We start from the raw sequence: 18,560 nt of genomic DNA, 5'->3' as shown, positions 1-18,560 counted from the left end.
TACCTATGGAATACTACGTGAGACTAAGGGACATAAAGTCATTAGAGCAGTACAGTTCTTTCTCATGCCTGGTCTTCCAGGTGCAGAGAGCCAGCCTCCTGGAAGCCATGAAGACACCAGGGGAGACAGCAGAAGCCTTTTCAGGCTCTTCCAGCCGAGTCTTCTTAGAAAGCTGCAGCTGTTGCCACCCCCAGTCAGCGGTCTCCACAAAGGGGCAGACCAGACTTGCTTTGAAGCCAAAAAAGAAAAAAAACATCCTGCTCCGAGGGCTTTGTCCCCAGCTGACCTGTCTTGTAGCTTCCTGGAAAAATCCCCCTTTCAGGGCACTGTTATCTGGCATGACTTGGTGCTCAGAGCTTGTTCTCTGGGAAAAGGCCTATTCCTGAAGGTATTTGTCTGAGAGGACTCTACCAGTGTGGCAAACAATAACCTGACCCAAACCTTAAAGGGAACATGTAAAGAACCAGGTGTCCATATTTATTCATAGGGAATGAGAAGGCTCCACACATACTGAAGACTATGTGAAGGCTTAGGAAAAGCCTGGGAGTGCCTCAATGTCTCATCTCTGACTGACTAATGCCCTGGGAAAGCAATAAATAGAGGTGGAGACAGTGGTTTGAATGTCTAAGTGTCGAAGGCTTGCCCCTACATATGCAGAGCCCCTTAGCAAAGACTTATTGGACCTGAGTGCTAATCACTAAGGTGACTGAACTACTGAACTACTACTAAGGTGGCTGGCTACAGAGAATAGACTCACAGAGTTAGTCCAGAAAAGTCACCAAGTGACTGAAAACCAGCGACAATTCCTAGGAGTTAGGGAGGGCAAGCAATTTCAGAATTGCCACATTTATTCTGTTTTATCTCACTTGTAATGTTCACTTATTTAAATGTACCAGATGTGCACTAACAGGAAGTGTGGCTGGAATGTGAGGAAAGTCATCGATGAGACTGCCCGAGAGGAGGCTGAGGTGTTGAGTTTATTCTACAAAGGCTTTCGTCAGAACTTAGGAATTTGTTCTAAGATCTAAAGCAAACTGTCTGAATGATGGCCTAACTGAAACCTCACCGAGTGGAACAGAATGTTCAAGAACACACAGACATCACTTTTATAAGGGACCAAACAAGAGATCTCTCAGCTTCCCTCAAACAAGACCTAACCGGCACTGTAAATCAATCCGACCTAACAGATAGGTAGGTCATAAACAAACATACAAAATGATCGAAAATACATCAAATACACTGTACAAAAACAAGGAAGTGAATGTGGAAGACAGTTACAGAAGGGAATTTGGGTGATTCACAAATGCATGGAAATTAAATGCCCCGGTCCTAATAACCAATGAGTCACAGAGAAGAAAATATGAGGGAAACTAGGAAATACTTGTGAGAGGCAAGAAAACAAACATGGAGACTTAGGAAATGCCTGTGAGAGTGCTAGGACAGTAAGACTCAGAGCTATGGAGCTGCGCACTGAGAGCTTAGTAACTAGAAAGGCCTGGGGAGTGTGCCCTCCCCCCCATCACCTGTGCACCCACCCCGGAGCAGAGCAGAGCAAGAGGTAAACATGAGCACAGAAGAGGGAACCCTTAGACACCAGAAGGATCCGCAGAGCCAGAGGTGGCTCAACAGTCAGTACATCTTTACCCAGACTGACCCAAGGGGAAAGGAGACTAAATTCCTAAAGTCAGGAGTGAGAGAGGGAACATGGCTGCCGACCTTATAGAAGTGGAAAGGGAATGAAGTAGATATTGTGGATGAAAGGGACATATTCCTGGATAGAAAAATTACCAAATCAGCTAAAAAAAAAAGACTTTCGTAGACACAGTAAAGAGGTTCAATTAGTAGACTTTTCACAGAAAAGGCCCAGCTTCCATTGCTTAACTGGAGGATTCTATTAGACATTGAAAAATAAGATTGCTCCTGCAAAGACTTTTCAAAAAATGGGAAAAGAAGAAGGCATATGTCACAACTCAGACTGTGGGGTTAGTGTTACCCTGAAAAGCAGACAAAGGCTTTGCAGAAGCCAGCTTATAGTTTATGCACATAAATGCAAAAATCCTTAACAACTAGCAAATAAATCCAGGAGACTTAAACAAACAAAAAAGGATTATGTATGAGCAAGAGGGATTTATTCCCAACAAGACTTGAGTAAACTGTTTCATATGCCCTGGTGATGAGTAAAAGCCGAATAGAATCAGCCACAGGAAGAGCATTGAGAAAGTCTAACACCCTTTCCTGAGCAACGTCCTCAGCAGTTTTCAGAACAGGGAACTGTTTCCATCTGATAAAAAACCCACAGACAACACTATGGCAACAAATTTCATGTGACATTTTTGTCTGTGTGTGGTGGAATGAAAGTATTTTGAGGAAATTGGGGTAAATAATGTATATCATTAAAATTGATTGTACCTATGCTTAAGGTGGCTTCTAGGAAAACTTAAGTGGTGTATGGGACTGGAATTTATGTAATGTTCCTCATTTCCTTGGGATAATGCAGTTCTGTATCAGGGCTGCCAGGTTGCCGCAGGTAGGGTCCTTCACTGCCCTGTGGGGACTAGATGATAAAGAGGCGAGGGACCAGAGAGATTGATGGACAGGAGAAGTAGACAAGGGATAAGGGTGTAGTGGAATAAAGCTTCTGTGGGGGCAAGGGTTTATTTGTGTGATATTCCCAGCCTGAAACAGCACATGAAACAGCAGCAAAGAATGAATAGGACAGGAACAGCTGAGGCTGAAGGTGACTCAGGACTGGATGGCTGGTTTTCACCCTGCTGTGCCCGCATGGAATCTGTCAGTGAGGAGGCATTTAGGGAAGGCCTACTTGGTGGTTGATACTGCCCCATCAGGATGTTTCAGAATGCTAAAGAGAGCCAGGGAGGCTAGATCCTGGTGGCATTTGTCATTGTGAATTTGTTGTTGTCAGGGTTTTTGATAAGCAAAAACTGTTGGCTAACTTTTTTCCTATTTAGAGGAAGTCTGTTTATCTTGGAAAGCTCCGCAGGATACAAAAGCACTGTGTTTTAGGTCGGCATCTGTGTGAGTTCTCCTAAAATACAGCAGTTAACATCTCTTCAGATCACTGGTCTCCTGCTTTCTGATTGCTGTGGAGAAGCTTTGTGGTGATGGAATCCCACCTGCTACCTTGGCCTTGTTGTCGGTACTTTTGGAATGAGATCCCAGAAAAGTCTTTGATCAGACCAAAACACAGGTATTGTTTTTTTTTTTTCTGGCAGTTTCATATTAGAACATTTTAATCCATTTTGAGTTGGTTTCTTGTTGATTCAGTGCAGCAGCAAGTGGTTGTGTGAAGAAATAGGATTTCTCACACTTACAGGACATCTTCATTCTCTCTGCCGTTGTCTGTTTCGGAGAATATTGGCATTTTCAGCGTGGCACACTGATTATTTACTTGGTTGTGCTGTGTAACTGCAGACATCCTTACAGCATAGCGTTTTAGGATGCCGAGAATCTCCCCACTGACTGCTCTTTGTAGAAAAGATAAAAACACTGCTTCTTTTGGAGTTTCTAGAAATGTCTTTTTGACTTGGCATTTCAAATTCTTAGTTATTTGGGGCTCTGGTGGAATGGGGAAGCTGGAAGACAAACAATACAGTTTTCTCATGATAAAAGGAAGTGGTTAAAATAATTCAAGTCCACGTTGAACGGTCTGCCATTGTCATAAGGTATGAGGAAGGTGGGTGAGGAAGGCTGTCAGCTGTCCTGTGTCTTGAGACACAGGGAGATGAGTAGTACTTGCTAGGCAAGAAACACAGGCGTGGGGAAACAACTTACTTTGGTATTTTAGAAAGTTCCAACAGGATCAAACTTAACTAATTTACACTTCAGTCTCCATGTGTCATTCCAGAAAGAGCCTTGTTGGGGTTCTGACAGTTGAACCTGCACGTTCTATTTATGTAACATTCTTCAAGTAGACTCATGGAGCTGGGGGACAGGTTAGGAACTATCAGGGTGAGGTGTCCAGAAGGTCCTGTCTGTGTGTGCTTTGTGTGTTCTGCAGCTTGTTTCGTGAGGAAGCATTTAGGGGTGTCATGCTTTCTTATAAAGTTATAAAGTGGCCTTTTAAAGTTCCTTGGTAAAGTCTGTTAGCATCTGCTTCCCTTTACTTCCACTCTGCTTGTGTCTTTATGTCTATGTGTGGTTCTTGTGGGCAGCAATGTATTTCCCTCTTGCTTTTCAGTTCGGTCTGAGTTGCTGCTTATCATTGGGATGCTCAGACCCTTGACATGTGGTGTGATCATTGATGTAACCAGGGTTGAATCTGCTGTCCTGATGTTTCCTGTTTATCCTGGGTGTTCTTTGTATCTACTTTGCCCTCTTCTTTTTGGTTAAGTGAGTATTTTTCATGATTCAGTTTCATCTCATTTATTGTCTTATGAGTGACAGTTTTTTTGGTTTCATAATTTTAGTGACTGCCATAGGGTTTCTTGTACATGTATTTAATTGACCAAGTCTACTTCCAAGTGCTGTTTATCATGTCACATATGGCACAAGAACCTCACAAGATAGTGTCCTTACATTTCTTCACTTCTGGACTTAAGTCCTACATTTTCCATGTACATATGATATGAACACTACCCTGAATTATTTTAACTTAAGCAGCCAATGATCCTTAAAGAGGTTAAAACAATACGAGCAACTCCCCTTCTTCAGCCATACGTTCTCCAGTTCGAATTCCTGCATCTGGCCTCATGATCCTTCGCCAGAAGGCTCTCTCCCTTAGCATTCCTTGTGATGCACGTGTGTTACCGATGATTTCTGTCAGCTGTGTATGCCTCACGTTTTATTTCCCACCCTCCCTTTCCAAAGGTGGTTAGTTTCTCTGTGGTTGTGGTGCTTTACTTTATGGATGTTTCTGGATTGTCCTCGGACTTGCGTTGTTTTCACACCTGAGCTGCCTTCCACAGCCTTGCTTCTCTGTGCATACTGGGACCACTCCCACCCCGGGTTACTTTAGATTCTTCTGTTTATGGTTAGTTTTGAACTCTTGGTTATGTTGTTTGTTTGTTTTTCTTCTTTGTGTACTTTGGGATCACTGAGCTTCCTGGATGTGTGAGTTTATAGCTCTCCTCAGACTGGAAACATTTCACATGTGCTTTTTAAGATATATTTGTCTTCTCCTGGCTCCTCTTCTGAAAGCCTCCGTCTCTCTCTCTCTCACACACACACACACACACACACACACACACACACACACACACACACACAGAGTAGGAGGTTTGAAATTGTCCCGTAGATCAGATTTCTTTTTTAAAAATGTCTATGCTTTTAGAGCGTTTTCTGTTACTGAAAGAATCTTCAAGTTCGTTTATATTTTGCCATTAGCTCTGTCTGTCGTTTTTTTTTTCTTCTCTAGTTTAGATCATTAAAAAAGTCTTCTGTCCTTTTAATGTTTATGCATGAGGTTTGCTTCTGTGCCTTTTCCTTTAGTTTGAACGTTCCATGTACAATACCAATCTCTCTTGCAACAGTTGACCTTTTCCCCACCTCTCCTCAATTTACCTTTTGGGGTGATAAATATTTCTATATTCTTAAGTATTTTTGGACTTCAAAAATATGTTACTTGGCAAGAAGAGTCTGATCCTTTTGCCATTGTTTGTTTGTTTGTTTGTTTGTTTTGTTTTGTTTTTTGAGACAGTGTTTTTACCGTTGTTTTTTAATTAGTGTGATGAGATCTTAGCAGTGTGTCAGTGAGGAGTAATTGTTGCCTCTTTCAGAGGCAGTACCTGTTGAGTGTTCTACCTAATGCCCTGGGGTCATAAACAGTGGGAAAAACGAGTGTGAGTTGTGTTCTCTGAACACATGGAGAGGCCCCGCTGCACACACCTGGGATTGGTTTCTTAGCAGCCTTCTTCACTGTGGTCTCCATCACTCTAGTCTTTGGAGCTCTCCACTCTATCACATCAGCCCTAACTCGGCCAAGCTTTGCCTCGCTGCTCTGCACCCGGCCCTGGAAACCCTCTCAAGGAAATAAGCCAGGGCAATGAGCCCGCTGTTCTGCATGGCTGGTGTTCGGTGTCTTTAAAACAGCAGCAGCGGCCTCATACTTTGCATGGTGGTTGATGTTGTTGAATTACCATTACTCTATCTTAATAGAAAGTAGAAATCTTAAAATGAGATTTTCTTGCTTATGGAGTCTGTATTATGATTAGAACAAGCAAAAGTTGTGTTCTTTTTATGGAGAGCTGATTTCTCACCCTGTTTGCAGTATCTGTGTGCATATGGAACTGAGGCGGAGTGGGCAGAGCAAAGAGAGAAACTCAGTTCTTCATTAAGACCTCTTGGGTGCTCTTGTGTAGACAGGCTGTACCCCTTGACCAGCTTTCTGGGGTGTTCTTGTGTAGACGGGCTATACCCCTTGACCACCCTCCTGGGGTGCTCTTGTGTAGACAGGCTGTACCCCTTGAGCACCCTCCTGGGGTGCTCTTGTGTAGATGGGCTGTACCCCTTGACCACCCTCCTGGGGTGCTCTTGTGTAGACGGGCTGTATCCCTTGACCACCCTCCTGGGGTGCTCTTGTGTAGATGGGCTGTGCCCCTTGACCAGCTTCCTGGGGTGCTCTTGTGTAGATGGTCTGTGCTCCTGACTGCCTTCCTGGGTTGCTCTTGTGTAGACAGGCTGTGCCCTTAACTGCCTAGAGCCTCTGGTTCCTTTGGTGTCTGTGAGTTTTGACTGTGCTGCTTAGTCTATTGAAGGTGTCATTTTGTCTGCATGTAATCCAAACTTGGACAGTCAGATGCTGTAGAAGAAACACTGCAGAAACCTGCTTTCTACAGATTAAAGTCAATCCATTATAATGAAGTCTTGAAGTGCTGACACTAAGACAGACACAGATTAATGGATCAAAGTAGAATGTCTACATACAGACCACAAATGTATTTAAATATGTAGTGTAAAGATTTTCGTGGTGGGCTCACTCCGTGGGCTCTGATACAGATGTCCAACCCATTAAAAAAAATTAAAGTTGGATTTCTTTCCCATATTTTATACCCAGGGTATATTCTGAATTAGCTAAATATAACGTATCCACAGAAAACATAGGAATACACGTACTTTTGAGGAAGAAGGCTTTGTAAAGTATGGCACAAAAGTTACAAGCATAATGAAAAATAAGATTACACCAAGATTTATATCTTTAATATGGCAAAGAGATAATTAGAAACAAATAGAGCTAAAATACAGTGACTGTCTTTATTGTATAAAGGCCACTCATAAAATAGGTTTTGTTTTTTTTTAAAGAGGAAGCCCCCACTGAGAAAATGAGGAAGGGATATGATTGACTAATGGTGTCAGAAATGAAAACTAGGGTCTAGTAAATGTTTATTTTAAAAATGGCCTTCCTGATAATAGCTGTGCTTTATTTTGTATTTCTGTTTGATTATGCTAAGTGCCTTTGACTACTTAGTTTAAGTTTTTAAAAAAATATACTCTCATCAACATTTTCTAAAAGGAGATTGAGATTAGAGAGAAGACCGTTGGCCAAGGTGAGGCTGCTTACAACATGTGACCCTCGAGCCCTGCCCTCATCACTTCCTTCCCTAGAGCTAAACCAAACCTACCTCAGATTCCGCTGTAGCTCCCCTGGAAAACAGCTAAAAAATGATAAACATTTTAGAAAGAAAAATTGCCTAAGTAGGAAAATGAGAGAAAGTGAAGGCACAGTCGAGAGACTGTCTTTAAATTTCTCAGATTCACTATTTCTTTTCAGAATATTTAAAAGATGCCTCAAAGAAGATGAAGAATGGCCTCCTGTTTGTAAAACTGGTCAACCCGCGCTCAGGTGGGTCTTGCTTTCTCGGGTCCTCTCATCCTGCAATGTTTCCAGCATTGTGCTGAGTATGTGGAGCGCTCACTTGCCTAGGTGTCGTTTTGAGTTAACTTAAAAGTTCACAGCATCCTGTGGTGGAAAATGAAGCCGATTAATTTTCCAAGATAAATCACACTAAACACTGCAAAGACCTTTTTTTTTTTTTTTTTTTTTTTTTTTTTTTTTTTTACTTTTCATCCACAGAATGTTGAGTCGTTAGAAATGTTGGCATGTTTGAGTTCTCTGGAAATGGATTGATTTTTCTTTGGCTTTCTTATGCCAACTTTCCTTAGCGTTCTTACACAACACTAGCCTGCATTTATATTCATTTAGTGTTGTACAGTAAAATAAACAACCGGAGTGAAAACGCAGAAGGCCGTCTTTGACATGTCGTGATTTTGGTTGGTTTCGTTTTTTAGCTGTTCCTTTCTTTCACACTGACCAAAAAGGCTACCTCCCCCCGTTAGACAATGGTTTTCCTTTTATTAAAATCATTGTATATTGGAGAGATTTATGTTTTATTGAGAGAGAGGTTTATTTTAATTTTATATCCAGCACATTTTGTTTTGTTTATGAATTTTGAATTTTGAATACACTCAGCCATGAGGTGACAGCAGATTCTATTGATTTGTAAGGATCTGTAAACACATGATGCCTGTATGTCAGGGCTCTCCTGGTGACGGTGTCACCGCAGAGTGAATGAGGGAGAGCACATGGGTGGTGTTTTGTTGAAGAGATGTGTAACTCCAACAATGACAGAGTAAAAGAGAACAAAAAACAAACACCCGCCCTTCCTCCCTAGTGTCTTTCCTCAAAGTGCCATTGAATATTCCTGTTGAGCCACACTGAACAGCCAGAGCTGAGATGAGAAATTCAGAAGCTTTAGGCGGCTGTCCTGGGCTGAAGCACTTAGCAAGAAAAAGCATCTTCCTCTGCAACTCCAGTTTTCATATAGATGTGCACAGACGAGGCGTGTGTGCTTTATTTTCACTATTGGCGAAGGGAAGAGGAGTGCTCTAAGCCCTTCCTGTGTCCTAAGTAGTGCTCTAGGAAATGTATGGGTGTTTTCTTTTGTCCGGCTCTCATAAAGACCCTCTGAGGCGGATTCAGTATTGCCCTGTACACAGATTAGCAAGTAGAGCCATAGTAAGGGTTATGTAACTTCTTCAGTATCACACTCAGCATGTGATTCCAGCGATTTCAGAGACTGCTGTGTGGTTAGAAAAAGATTTGATGAGTGGAGCGGTAAAACATCAGATATGCATCCCTTCTATCCCCGTTTCTCCCACCACATAGACTCATGGTGCTGAGAACTGACTCTGGACCTGAGTTAGGGGTAAAAACCTCAGGTATGCACAGGTTTCACCCCTCCTGTCTCCACACATCTGATTTGCTGAGGATTGAACTCTGGACCTAGCACATGCTAGGCAAGTGCTTTACCGGTGACAGAGCTGAGCCTCTATCTGTCCTGCCCCCTCCCCCCTCCAGCCCGCTTTAAAAGAATAAAACAGAAAATTCCATCCATTTGACTAAGGCTTGAAGAGTGTCCTTCTCTTTCTCAGTACAGAGGCCAGTGGCATCTGAGGGCTTGGTCCTTGTCTTGGTTCCTGTATATAGGGAGCTACATACTGGCATAGGGACAGACCCAGGCACTAGCTCACCCATCTGTCAGAACCATTAGGATTTGGTAGTTAGGAGGTGGTGTAACAGTCAAGGTAAATGGCTTGTGCCTTTCATTTTCATGGTTTACATTTAGTGAGGATTATGGAGCTGGAAAGTGAATGTCTACGCCTAATACCCATAAGCCTTCCTTGGAGTTCACGAGTGTAGAGCATGACTCCAGATGTGTAGGCTCCTCTTAGGAGCATTCCTTGGAACTCTGGACAGACTTCTGATGTACATATGTGCATGAGGAAAGTGATGAATACTAAACACATCTGTGTTACAGGGGAAGGAAGCTTTTACTTATTCGATATGTGTCTGCAGCAGCTGTTTGAAGTCAAAGTCTTCAAGGAAAAGCACCGTTCTTGGTTTATAAATCAATCAGTTCAATCAGGTAAGTGACAGATAGATATAGATATAGATATATAGTGTAATTTTTTTCCTATCAGTAACTAAACATACTCCACAGCTCCTGTGGGTATGTGGGTTCATCCTCCTGGCTTGGAGTGTGTAAGTAAGAAACTATTCTGTGTATCAGAAAGGGTTTGGATCAAGTGACGCTAAGTCATGTTGTCACATGTTAAACTGACTATTCTGCTTTATTTCCTAAAATGCCAACATATCTTCTGGCAGGAGTGAGATGGCCTGAATGCCTTGGAGTGCAGGTTAAGTTGATTGGAAACATTTCCTTTAGAGGAATTTTGAACATTTTATTTCCTTGAGCAAGCTGATACAGTTTCTAAAACATGCTAGAATGTAACAGCTTTTTTCAGAAGTGGTTTCTCATGTAACTTACTGTGCCTTCTTTTAGCCCGCTTTCCTGTCACTGTCGTAGAATAAAGACACATACCTAGATTGCCCACCTATTAGAAGAGAAGATGTGCTGTGCCTCACAGTTGGGAGGTGTTGGTCTACAGTCCCTTGGGCTGGTTGGTCTTGAGGTAGCACATCATTGTGGCACCATGTGGCCAAAACACTCACTTCCTGGCCAACAACCAAAGAGAGAAAGAGAGCAAGAGGAAAAGACTCCAAGGTCCCACCCCCTCCAGGAGAGCTGATGCCCTCTGGGGCCTCTATGGGATAAAAATACTTTTTTTTAAATTAAGTGTGGTTTGTGTAGGGAGGTGGAAAGTACACGGTCCCCTACCCTTGCTGTAGCTGTGCCTAGTCCTTAGGCAGCACGTCAGAGCTCCAGCTTCTGCTGTGGCACACTCTCAGCTGGTATTGGCGGATAGCTGCAGACGTCAGGTGGAGACTGGGAAATGGAGGGAAGCTCTTTTCTTTGGGGATTTGAAGCTGTGTGGAGTAAAATCTATCTCCAGGAAATGGGAGCATTTAAACCAAGGTGTTTGTCGACTCCTGAGTTTGCCTGATGGGAAGCACAAGCTGTCGCACAAGCTGCCCGATGGGCAGATGTCCTAGGCATGTGCAAGAATGAATGTGGGGTTTCACATGCAGCTCACCCTGAGAGATGGAATAACCAAGTGGTCCTCATGAGGCATACGCCTCTCTGTTCCTTTTCACCTGCAGGGGGGCTTCTCCATTTTGCAACACCCATGGACCCTCTGTTTCTACTCCTTCACTACCTCATAAAGGCTGGCAAAGAGGTGAGCTTCCCACTTGGGGCGACTGCAGGGAGGGGCGGGAGATACCCCTTCTCCTTTTCACAGTGCGCTTCAGTCATTAAATATGTGCCCCATGAGTACCAGTGTGGGTCAGAGCACCCTGCCCTCCCCGGAGAAGCAGCACCTTAACGGTGATCAGATTTGCTACTAGGGCACTGTGACCTCAGCGGCCTTGCATGCCACTCTTTGTACCTCAGTGGTAGCCACGCATAGCAATGAAAACTTCTTACCACCAAGTGCTTAGATGTGAATGTTAAGAATTTGGCCAGGAGATTTACCTTCTTATGTGAGTGTCTGAGAAATAGATAACCTGGAGTGTGCCTGGTAAACACTAATGGGGAAGCTAGGTATGCTTGAGACTCGAGCATCCAGAGCAAAAGCACTAACTTCTCTCAGCACTCCATCTCTTGGGGCTTTCCATGACGATGTCTGTACCTCAGGTACAACAGCAGTAAGCGGATAAGCGCGCTTCCCTCATTCAGAGCTGTGAGGACTGCATTCGGATGGAGGGTTAAGAAAAGTCTTTGCTTGTACTACAACGATATTGTCTTTTTGTTTGTTTTATTGGCTTTCTGCTTTTGTTGTTGTTTGTTTTAGATTTCTTTTATGTGTATGCATGAGTGACTACCCATATGTACAGTGTGTGTGCCTGGCACTCATGGAGGCCAGAAGAGAGCATCACAGCTCTGGGAACTGGAGCTACAGGCAACTGTGAGCTGCCACATAGGGCTCCTCTGCAAGATCAGCAAGTGTTCTGGCCCTCTGAGCCTTCTCTCTAGCCCCACTGAGCAAGGATACCTTTTTGTTTGTTTGGTTTTTGTTTTGTTTTGGTTTGGTTTTTTTGAGACAGGGTTTCTCTGTGTAGTTTTGGTGCCTGTCCTGCAACTCACTCTGTAGACCAGGCTGGCTTTGAACTCACAGAGATCCACCTGCCTCTGCCTCCCGAGTGCTGGGATCAAAGGCGTGAGACACCACCGCCCAGTGAGCAAGGATATCTTAAGTGAAACTGGCAATTTAAAAACTGCAAGAATACAGTGTATCCGGGTGTGCTTTGGTGTCTCTGCCTTAACTCTGGATAAGAACCCCAGTTTTGTCCACTATCATTTCAGTTACCAGTGCCATGCCAACCTGATGCAAATGCAGTTGGCCTCTTATCATGACTATAGATTTGAGCTGGGAACATCCTAGAGGGGAATTAGGAACACTCAGGGGTCCATCCATCAGCTTAAATCTTTGAGCTCACTTTTTTTTAATGAGTTGCTTGAACTGCCTAAGCCTATCTATATTTCTTGGACTCTTACATTTGCATATAGAGTAAAGCTTATGGTTCATTTTATGTGGTCTTTAAATCAAATTCTCAAAAACTTTATTTTGTAGATTGATTGATTTTAAGTTGTAAATACTGAAAATCATAAAACTCACCCAAAGCTTTTCTTCCTACTTTCTCTTGGTACACCTTCTTCTCTCCTTTTACAGTGTGTTAGTGGAGCTCTGCCCCTCAGCTGACTCACTTTGCTCTTATCTGAAAGCTGCCGTGAGAGCCACATACTGGGGTGCACGGCTGTTGAGACTCACGCCTCTAAACGGTAGAGATGGCTCTGGTTATTGCCAGGAAGCTGTAGGAGGATTCGGGGATGAAGTTGCAAACTTTAGTTGGTTCACAAGTGTGGTGTTTTCTAGGGTAAATTAACAGGGAGAATGGCACTTGGCACTCACAGCTTCAGGGCACAGCACTGCCTGCCCATCTCCTGTTAAGAGCAAGACCCGGGTTTAGTGCTCCTCAGCCTGGCCTTCCGGGGGCCTCTAAGGCCTTGTGTGGTAAATTCAAGGTGACAGATGCAGAGGGAAGCAGAATGATGCTCACGGAGCCACTGCGCTTTTTCTTCTTGAGTCCTGCAAGTGTAAACACATGGGTGTCTAGTATTTCTTCCCTGCATTTTAGATGAGGTCGTATCTAATTTAGTTATTAAAATATTGTCCCCATTTTCGAATTTGGCCTGTTCCTGTTAAATCACAACCTTTAACACCAACTCTTATTAACCATATTTAAAACAGATTTTTATTTTACTTCTTTATGTACATGTGGCAAAGGAAATATCATGACTGTGGTACCATACATGTCAGTACTATTTAAAGCAGCTAAGTGTAAAATTCCTGGTTGATCATGGAAGGCAAGCCTTTAAAATAGAAACCTAAAGACTGTAACACTGGGGAGCCTCGGTTAGACGGCAGAACATTTCAGACATTTTTCGCCCTCTTTTAGCCTAATGGAAAAATGTAACAAGTTATCATGTGTACCGTGAAAGAAACAAGAGGATTCACCTTGAAAGCCAGAGAAAATCGATCAGTCACACGTCTGTCTTTAGAAGTTTGGTCACAGGAACAGAGAAACGGAGGTGGGACCTGGACAGCCAGTGCATCCTTCCTAAGCCTAGTTCCCAAATCAGGAGAATGTCTTCATCAGATACGCTTTCTCCTTGCCATTAGGAGAATTAGGAGAAAGTCCATCTGAGAACGTCTGCATGGCTCACCCCTGACAGCTGTGTCAACTTGTCTGTCTAGACGTGTCTTAAGCTGCCTGCAGCTCTGTTCTTACGTCATGGTTGCCTTTTTCTTTATTCCCGTCTAATTTGGAAGGCTCAGCTGATGGCTCCGGAGGAACGGATTCACTTTGAGAATTTTTCTTTTTGGAGTAGGGCCTTTTGATTTGTTTTGGTTTTTTCTTCAGCCCTGGAGTGAAGACAGGGAAGCAGATGGTATATTCTGGGTCTGGTCTGTCTGGGCTTGTTCTAGGCCTGTGTGACAATGGGGACTTCTGCCTTGTGACCTCAGCTGGCTCTTTTTCATATGGAATAACTGGACCACCTTCAGTCTCCATGATCTTTTCAGTCCTGTCTCTGTGTTTTCCTGGGATTTTCTGTTTCACACAGTGACTGTACCCTTGAGGGAGCTAGCTTGATGTTTGGAAGGTCCTCCTCACTAGAGGAGCTCAGGGATGGCCCTTGAACCTATCCCAGTTTAGAGGGCCCTCAGTGGAATGAGGAGCTCAGATGCTAATGTAAAGATTTTCTGTGAAATGGTCCATTTTTTTTCCCCTCTTCTTTTTGTGTAAAATCTTATTGACTGGACTGTTTGCCACCTGACTGACTCAGATGTTCCTTTCAGGGAAAGTATCAGCCCTTGGATCAAGTTGTAGTGGATGACATGTTTCCAGATTGCATCTTGTTGCTGAAATTTCCTGAGCTTGAGAAGTCACTTCGGCATGTGACAGAGGAGAAAGGTATGGTGCACAAGCCTTCGGAATCAGGCTGTGGTCGTGTGAATCTGTGAGGTTCTCAACAGAGAGATCTGAGAGATGGAGCGTATTCTGGAGAAGCTAAGGTGCTACAGTCATCGAAATGGGAGAGCAAGGGAGCCTGAGCTGGGAGATGGGGACAGAGGGAAGCAGCTGTTTTGATGTAGACATCCGAATCTGGTGATGCAGTGGTGCTCACGTGAAGGAGAGAGTCAAGAGTGACTCTGGGCTTGAGCCCAGAAGACATGCCCTGATGGCATCAGCAGATGGAATGTGGACCAGAGGAGCAGGCTGAGGGGTGAAGAGTGTGGTTATAGGTACTAGTCACGGGTGTTTTGAAAGGAGAAAATGAGCGATGTTGGTGCGTATGATGATGAGCTTCGTAAAGACATTTTCTTTCAAGTGTATCATGGACTTTGAGTCTTCATAGACTACACTGAATAAGAGTGGAAAGAGCAGACACCCTTATCTCATTCCCAGTTTTAGAGGAAATACTTTGAGGTTTCCTCATTTAGTATAATGTTGGCTGTGTCTGCCATGGGTAGCCTTTGCTGTGCTGAAGTACATTCCTTCTCTAGAGTTTTCTTTATTTCTTCTTCATCAAAAGATCTTGGACTTGTCAAAGGCCCTTTCTTCATCTATTGAGAGAACCATGTGATTTCTATTCTTGAGTCTATTTAAATGTTGTTATTAAACTTACTGATTTGCATATGTTTAACAAAGCTTGCATGGAATGACGCTAATTTGGTCATAATGAATGATCTCTTTAATATGCTGTTGAATTTAGTGTTTTGTTGAGAATTGTTAGACCCATGCTCATTACTAGTTGGAATTTTCTTTTTGTTGTATCCCTATCAGTTTGGGTATCAGGGTACTGACTTCATGAAAGAAGTTTACTAGTGTTCCTTCTCTTAATCATATGCAATAATTTGAAGAACACTGCAGCTAACTTCTTTAGCACTGCATGAGAATTCAGCAGCTAATCCTCCTGGTCTGGGTTTCAGTTGGGAGACATTTTATTACTGTTTCGATTTCTTGCTTATAAATAAGTTTCTTATCTGTAGATCTGTTGTTTATATTCTCTTGGTTTAATTTTTATAAGTCATATATATCTAAACATTTATTCATTTCTTTAGGATTTTTCCAATTTTCTGGAATATAGGTTTTCAAAGTGATGATCTTTTGAATTGCATTGGTACATGTTGTCATGTCTCTTTTTAACCTCTCATTTTATTACTTTGGGTCTTTCTCTTTCTTTTAGTTAGTTTGGGCTTTGTCTATCTTCCTTTCAGGTCAATTTTTATTTCCTTGATCCTTTATATTGTTCTTTTCGTTGTATTTAACCAATGTCTGCCCTGGTTTTTATTCTTTCTTTCTGTCTAATGATTTGAAGTTTGGTTTGTTCTTTTAAAAAACATGAGGTACATCATTAAGTTATTTATTTGAGATCTGAATGGTGTTTGTTTGTTTGTTTGTTTTATAATGTAGGCATTTTTAGTTATAAACTTCCCTCTAACTGCTTTTATTGGATCCCACAGTTTCTGGTACATCACGTTTTCATTTTCATTTGTGAATATGTTTTGACAAGTTAGAAACACTATGTAAACTTCGTGTCAGTATCTAAAAAATCATCCAAGTAATTTCAGAGTTGAGGAAAAAGAAAGTGTGAGCACCAGAACATGCTGGTAAATTATGGTGGTTTAGGGTCACTGATGGTCTGACACCTGTGACAGTTCTGAAACCAAGGACGTGGTGACTCCCAAGAAGCATAAGTTTACAGTGGGGGGGGGGCACTAACTGTTACGTTCGAGAGGTCTACTAGTTCCTACTAGTTCCTATCTGGCCACATTTGGGAACCCATTTTGGGTCTGAGAGGTATATGACACCAAGATTGTAAGTCTTCTCATTAAAGGTCCCCCTGATGCTATGTTTGGGATGGACAGCCATCTTTTCATGGTGACATAGATGAAGTTGCCCATAACCATTTTTGAATGCTAAAGTGATAAAGAATAATTACAAGTCAATTTAAGTTTTTCCAATTTATTATGAGTTGAAAATGCAATTAACTTGTATCTAGAATTCTGCCATTAGCACTTTATTAAAATAATCATCTGGAACCAAAACTCAGAAGCAGGATTAGTAATCCTTTGCTCACTTAAAGTCTGTCTGAGAGCAGCACACCCCCACCCACACTGCCCCATTTGGTCCAGCTGTTGTGTCTTCAGGTGCCTCTGTCTCTGTTCCCCTTACTTTTCAACATTACCTAGCACATAGACTAGTACACATAAACTCAAGTTTCAAGAACCCTCCATCTCAAATGTTTTTTGTTTGTGTTTAAATTATAGCAAAGCAGAGCAAAGTGATTCAGTTTCCACATTACCCAGAAAGAGACTATCTGGTGCCCTAAGGGTTTGCAGTTTTCTTTCTAACCAACCTTCCTGTAATGAACAATAGTCTGTAAATTTGACAGAAAATTGAAAACCAAAACCCTTGAAACTGGAGAGGGAAAAGATGCCTGAAGACCTTGCATGCCTCTTTCTTCCAAAAGAAAACCCTCCAACAGAATACACCAGAGTGGGTCCACACCGCTGGCCTCACTCCTACAAGGGTGTGCACAGACACAGCGCACTGTCCATCGGGGCATAGTTCTCACAAAGATCTGTAGGAAATGTCCAGTTCTGCATTTACACCTGGCTGTGAGAGCCTGTCAAATGTAAACACATGACATCACTTTATATACTGTAAATCTTTACAGTAATTCTTGTCACTGTTATAACCTGAGGCTCAAAGAGCTTAACTAATGTGACCAGCATTACAAAGAGTGTAGAGACAGGATTTGAACGCATCTGATAATGGTTCTTGCCTTCCTTCCTACAGCCATGTAATACTCCATGATACTCTACTAGAATCTTTAGGTGTTGTATTCCCTCTCAATAATCGCCTTTTATGTAGCAAAAAAAGAGTTAGAGGAGGTAGCCAGAGGGAGTGAGGATGGCTTCAGGAGCAGACACTTCTGGCCTACAGAGAGCTCCCGAGGGTTTTTAGGCATTGTATAGCTTCCAGGTCATCTTCAGTGATTGTGTTAAATAGTGGCTGCTTATTCAAGTTTGAATTCCTCTATTGTAAATTAGTGTTTGGTTCTATTTTCTGGTCTTTATCTATTCAGATTCCCCCATCTCATGCGTATCAGCCCTAGATGCAGGTTTCAGTGTCTGCGGTGCTAAAGATCAGGTTGAGTCCAGTAGGTACATAAGGACCTTCTGTGCTGCTTTCTCCCTGATGGAAAATCACAGCCACAGTCCCTTTTCAAGGAGCCTGTGCCCTGACTGCATTGCCAAGGGGGAAATGCTCTGATCTAGTTACTGACTCAGGGTCTCAGCATGTTCTTGGGCAAAGAGGATCACAGTTAGTGGAGAAGACACAGGAAAGGACTAATAGCAGGTCATGAACTTGGCCTTGACTGAGACATTTTTCATAGTACAAGCCAGAGCTGCTCTGTACTGGGCATGTAACTAACAGGCAGGTATGGGAAACTGACTAGTGCAGTTGCCAAGATTCTAAGTAAGGAGGAGGGGAAAGGGTTCTGCAGGCTTCTTGATCATGGAAAACCTTGAGAAAGTAGGAATGAAAATGTGCCCTAGGCAATTTGTTCAGCAAGTCTTTGGGGGGAAGTTCAGGTTTGCACACTAATTACCCAGTTACCTAACATGTTATTTAATCATAAAACTACTTTTTTTGATTTTTATTTTGTAAACTCAATCTTTCCAGATGCATGAGGCCAGTTTTAGATGCACCAAATGCATGAAGGGGATAAACCCTTATACCATATGCACATATTGTCTAGCTCACTGATTCACAAGTATTAACTTTAGGATGTACATGCATGAGGTGTTTGTTGTTGTTTTTTAGGGTTTTTTTTTTTTGAGATTTTCATATGCATGTACTATGTTTACATCATCTCCACTCCACCCTCTCCACTTCCAATTCCTTCTGTGTACCCTACTCCTTCTCAAGTTCATGACCTGTGAGGGACCAGCCCCCATCTTTTTCGGGGTTCCTATGAAGAGGACAGAGGAAAGGAATAAGGAATTTGTAGATAAAATAATAGGCCTAACCAACGAGAGGAAAGACAGAAACACAAGATAGCTTCGGG

The 18,560-nt window shown here is 42.6% G+C and overlaps 1 protein-coding gene across 6 annotated transcripts in view; it reads left to right on the top strand.

Moving 5' to 3' along the window:
* The window catches only part of Rnaseh2b (ribonuclease H2 subunit B), a 59,181-nt gene that overhangs the window by 9,906 nt on the left and 30,715 nt on the right, over positions 1 to 18,560 (top strand). For all 6 annotated transcript variants that reach the window (XM_059273519.1, XM_059273515.1, XM_059273516.1 and 3 more), the window contains exons 2-5: positions 7,727 to 7,798; positions 9,774 to 9,881; positions 11,018 to 11,094; positions 14,278 to 14,392. In XM_059273519.1, coding sequence (XP_059129502.1) covers positions 7,727 to 7,798; positions 9,774 to 9,881; positions 11,018 to 11,094; positions 14,278 to 14,392 — 372 coding nt within the window. The remainder of the gene's footprint in view (positions 1 to 7,726; positions 7,799 to 9,773; positions 9,882 to 11,017; positions 11,095 to 14,277; positions 14,393 to 18,560) is intronic.

The sequence above is a fragment of the Peromyscus eremicus genome, chromosome 9 (assembly GCF_949786415.1).
Source record: "Peromyscus eremicus chromosome 9, PerEre_H2_v1, whole genome shotgun sequence".
Classification (NCBI taxonomy): Eukaryota; Metazoa; Chordata; class Mammalia; order Rodentia; family Cricetidae; genus Peromyscus; species Peromyscus eremicus.
This window is presented reverse-complemented; position numbering and strand designations above follow the sequence as displayed.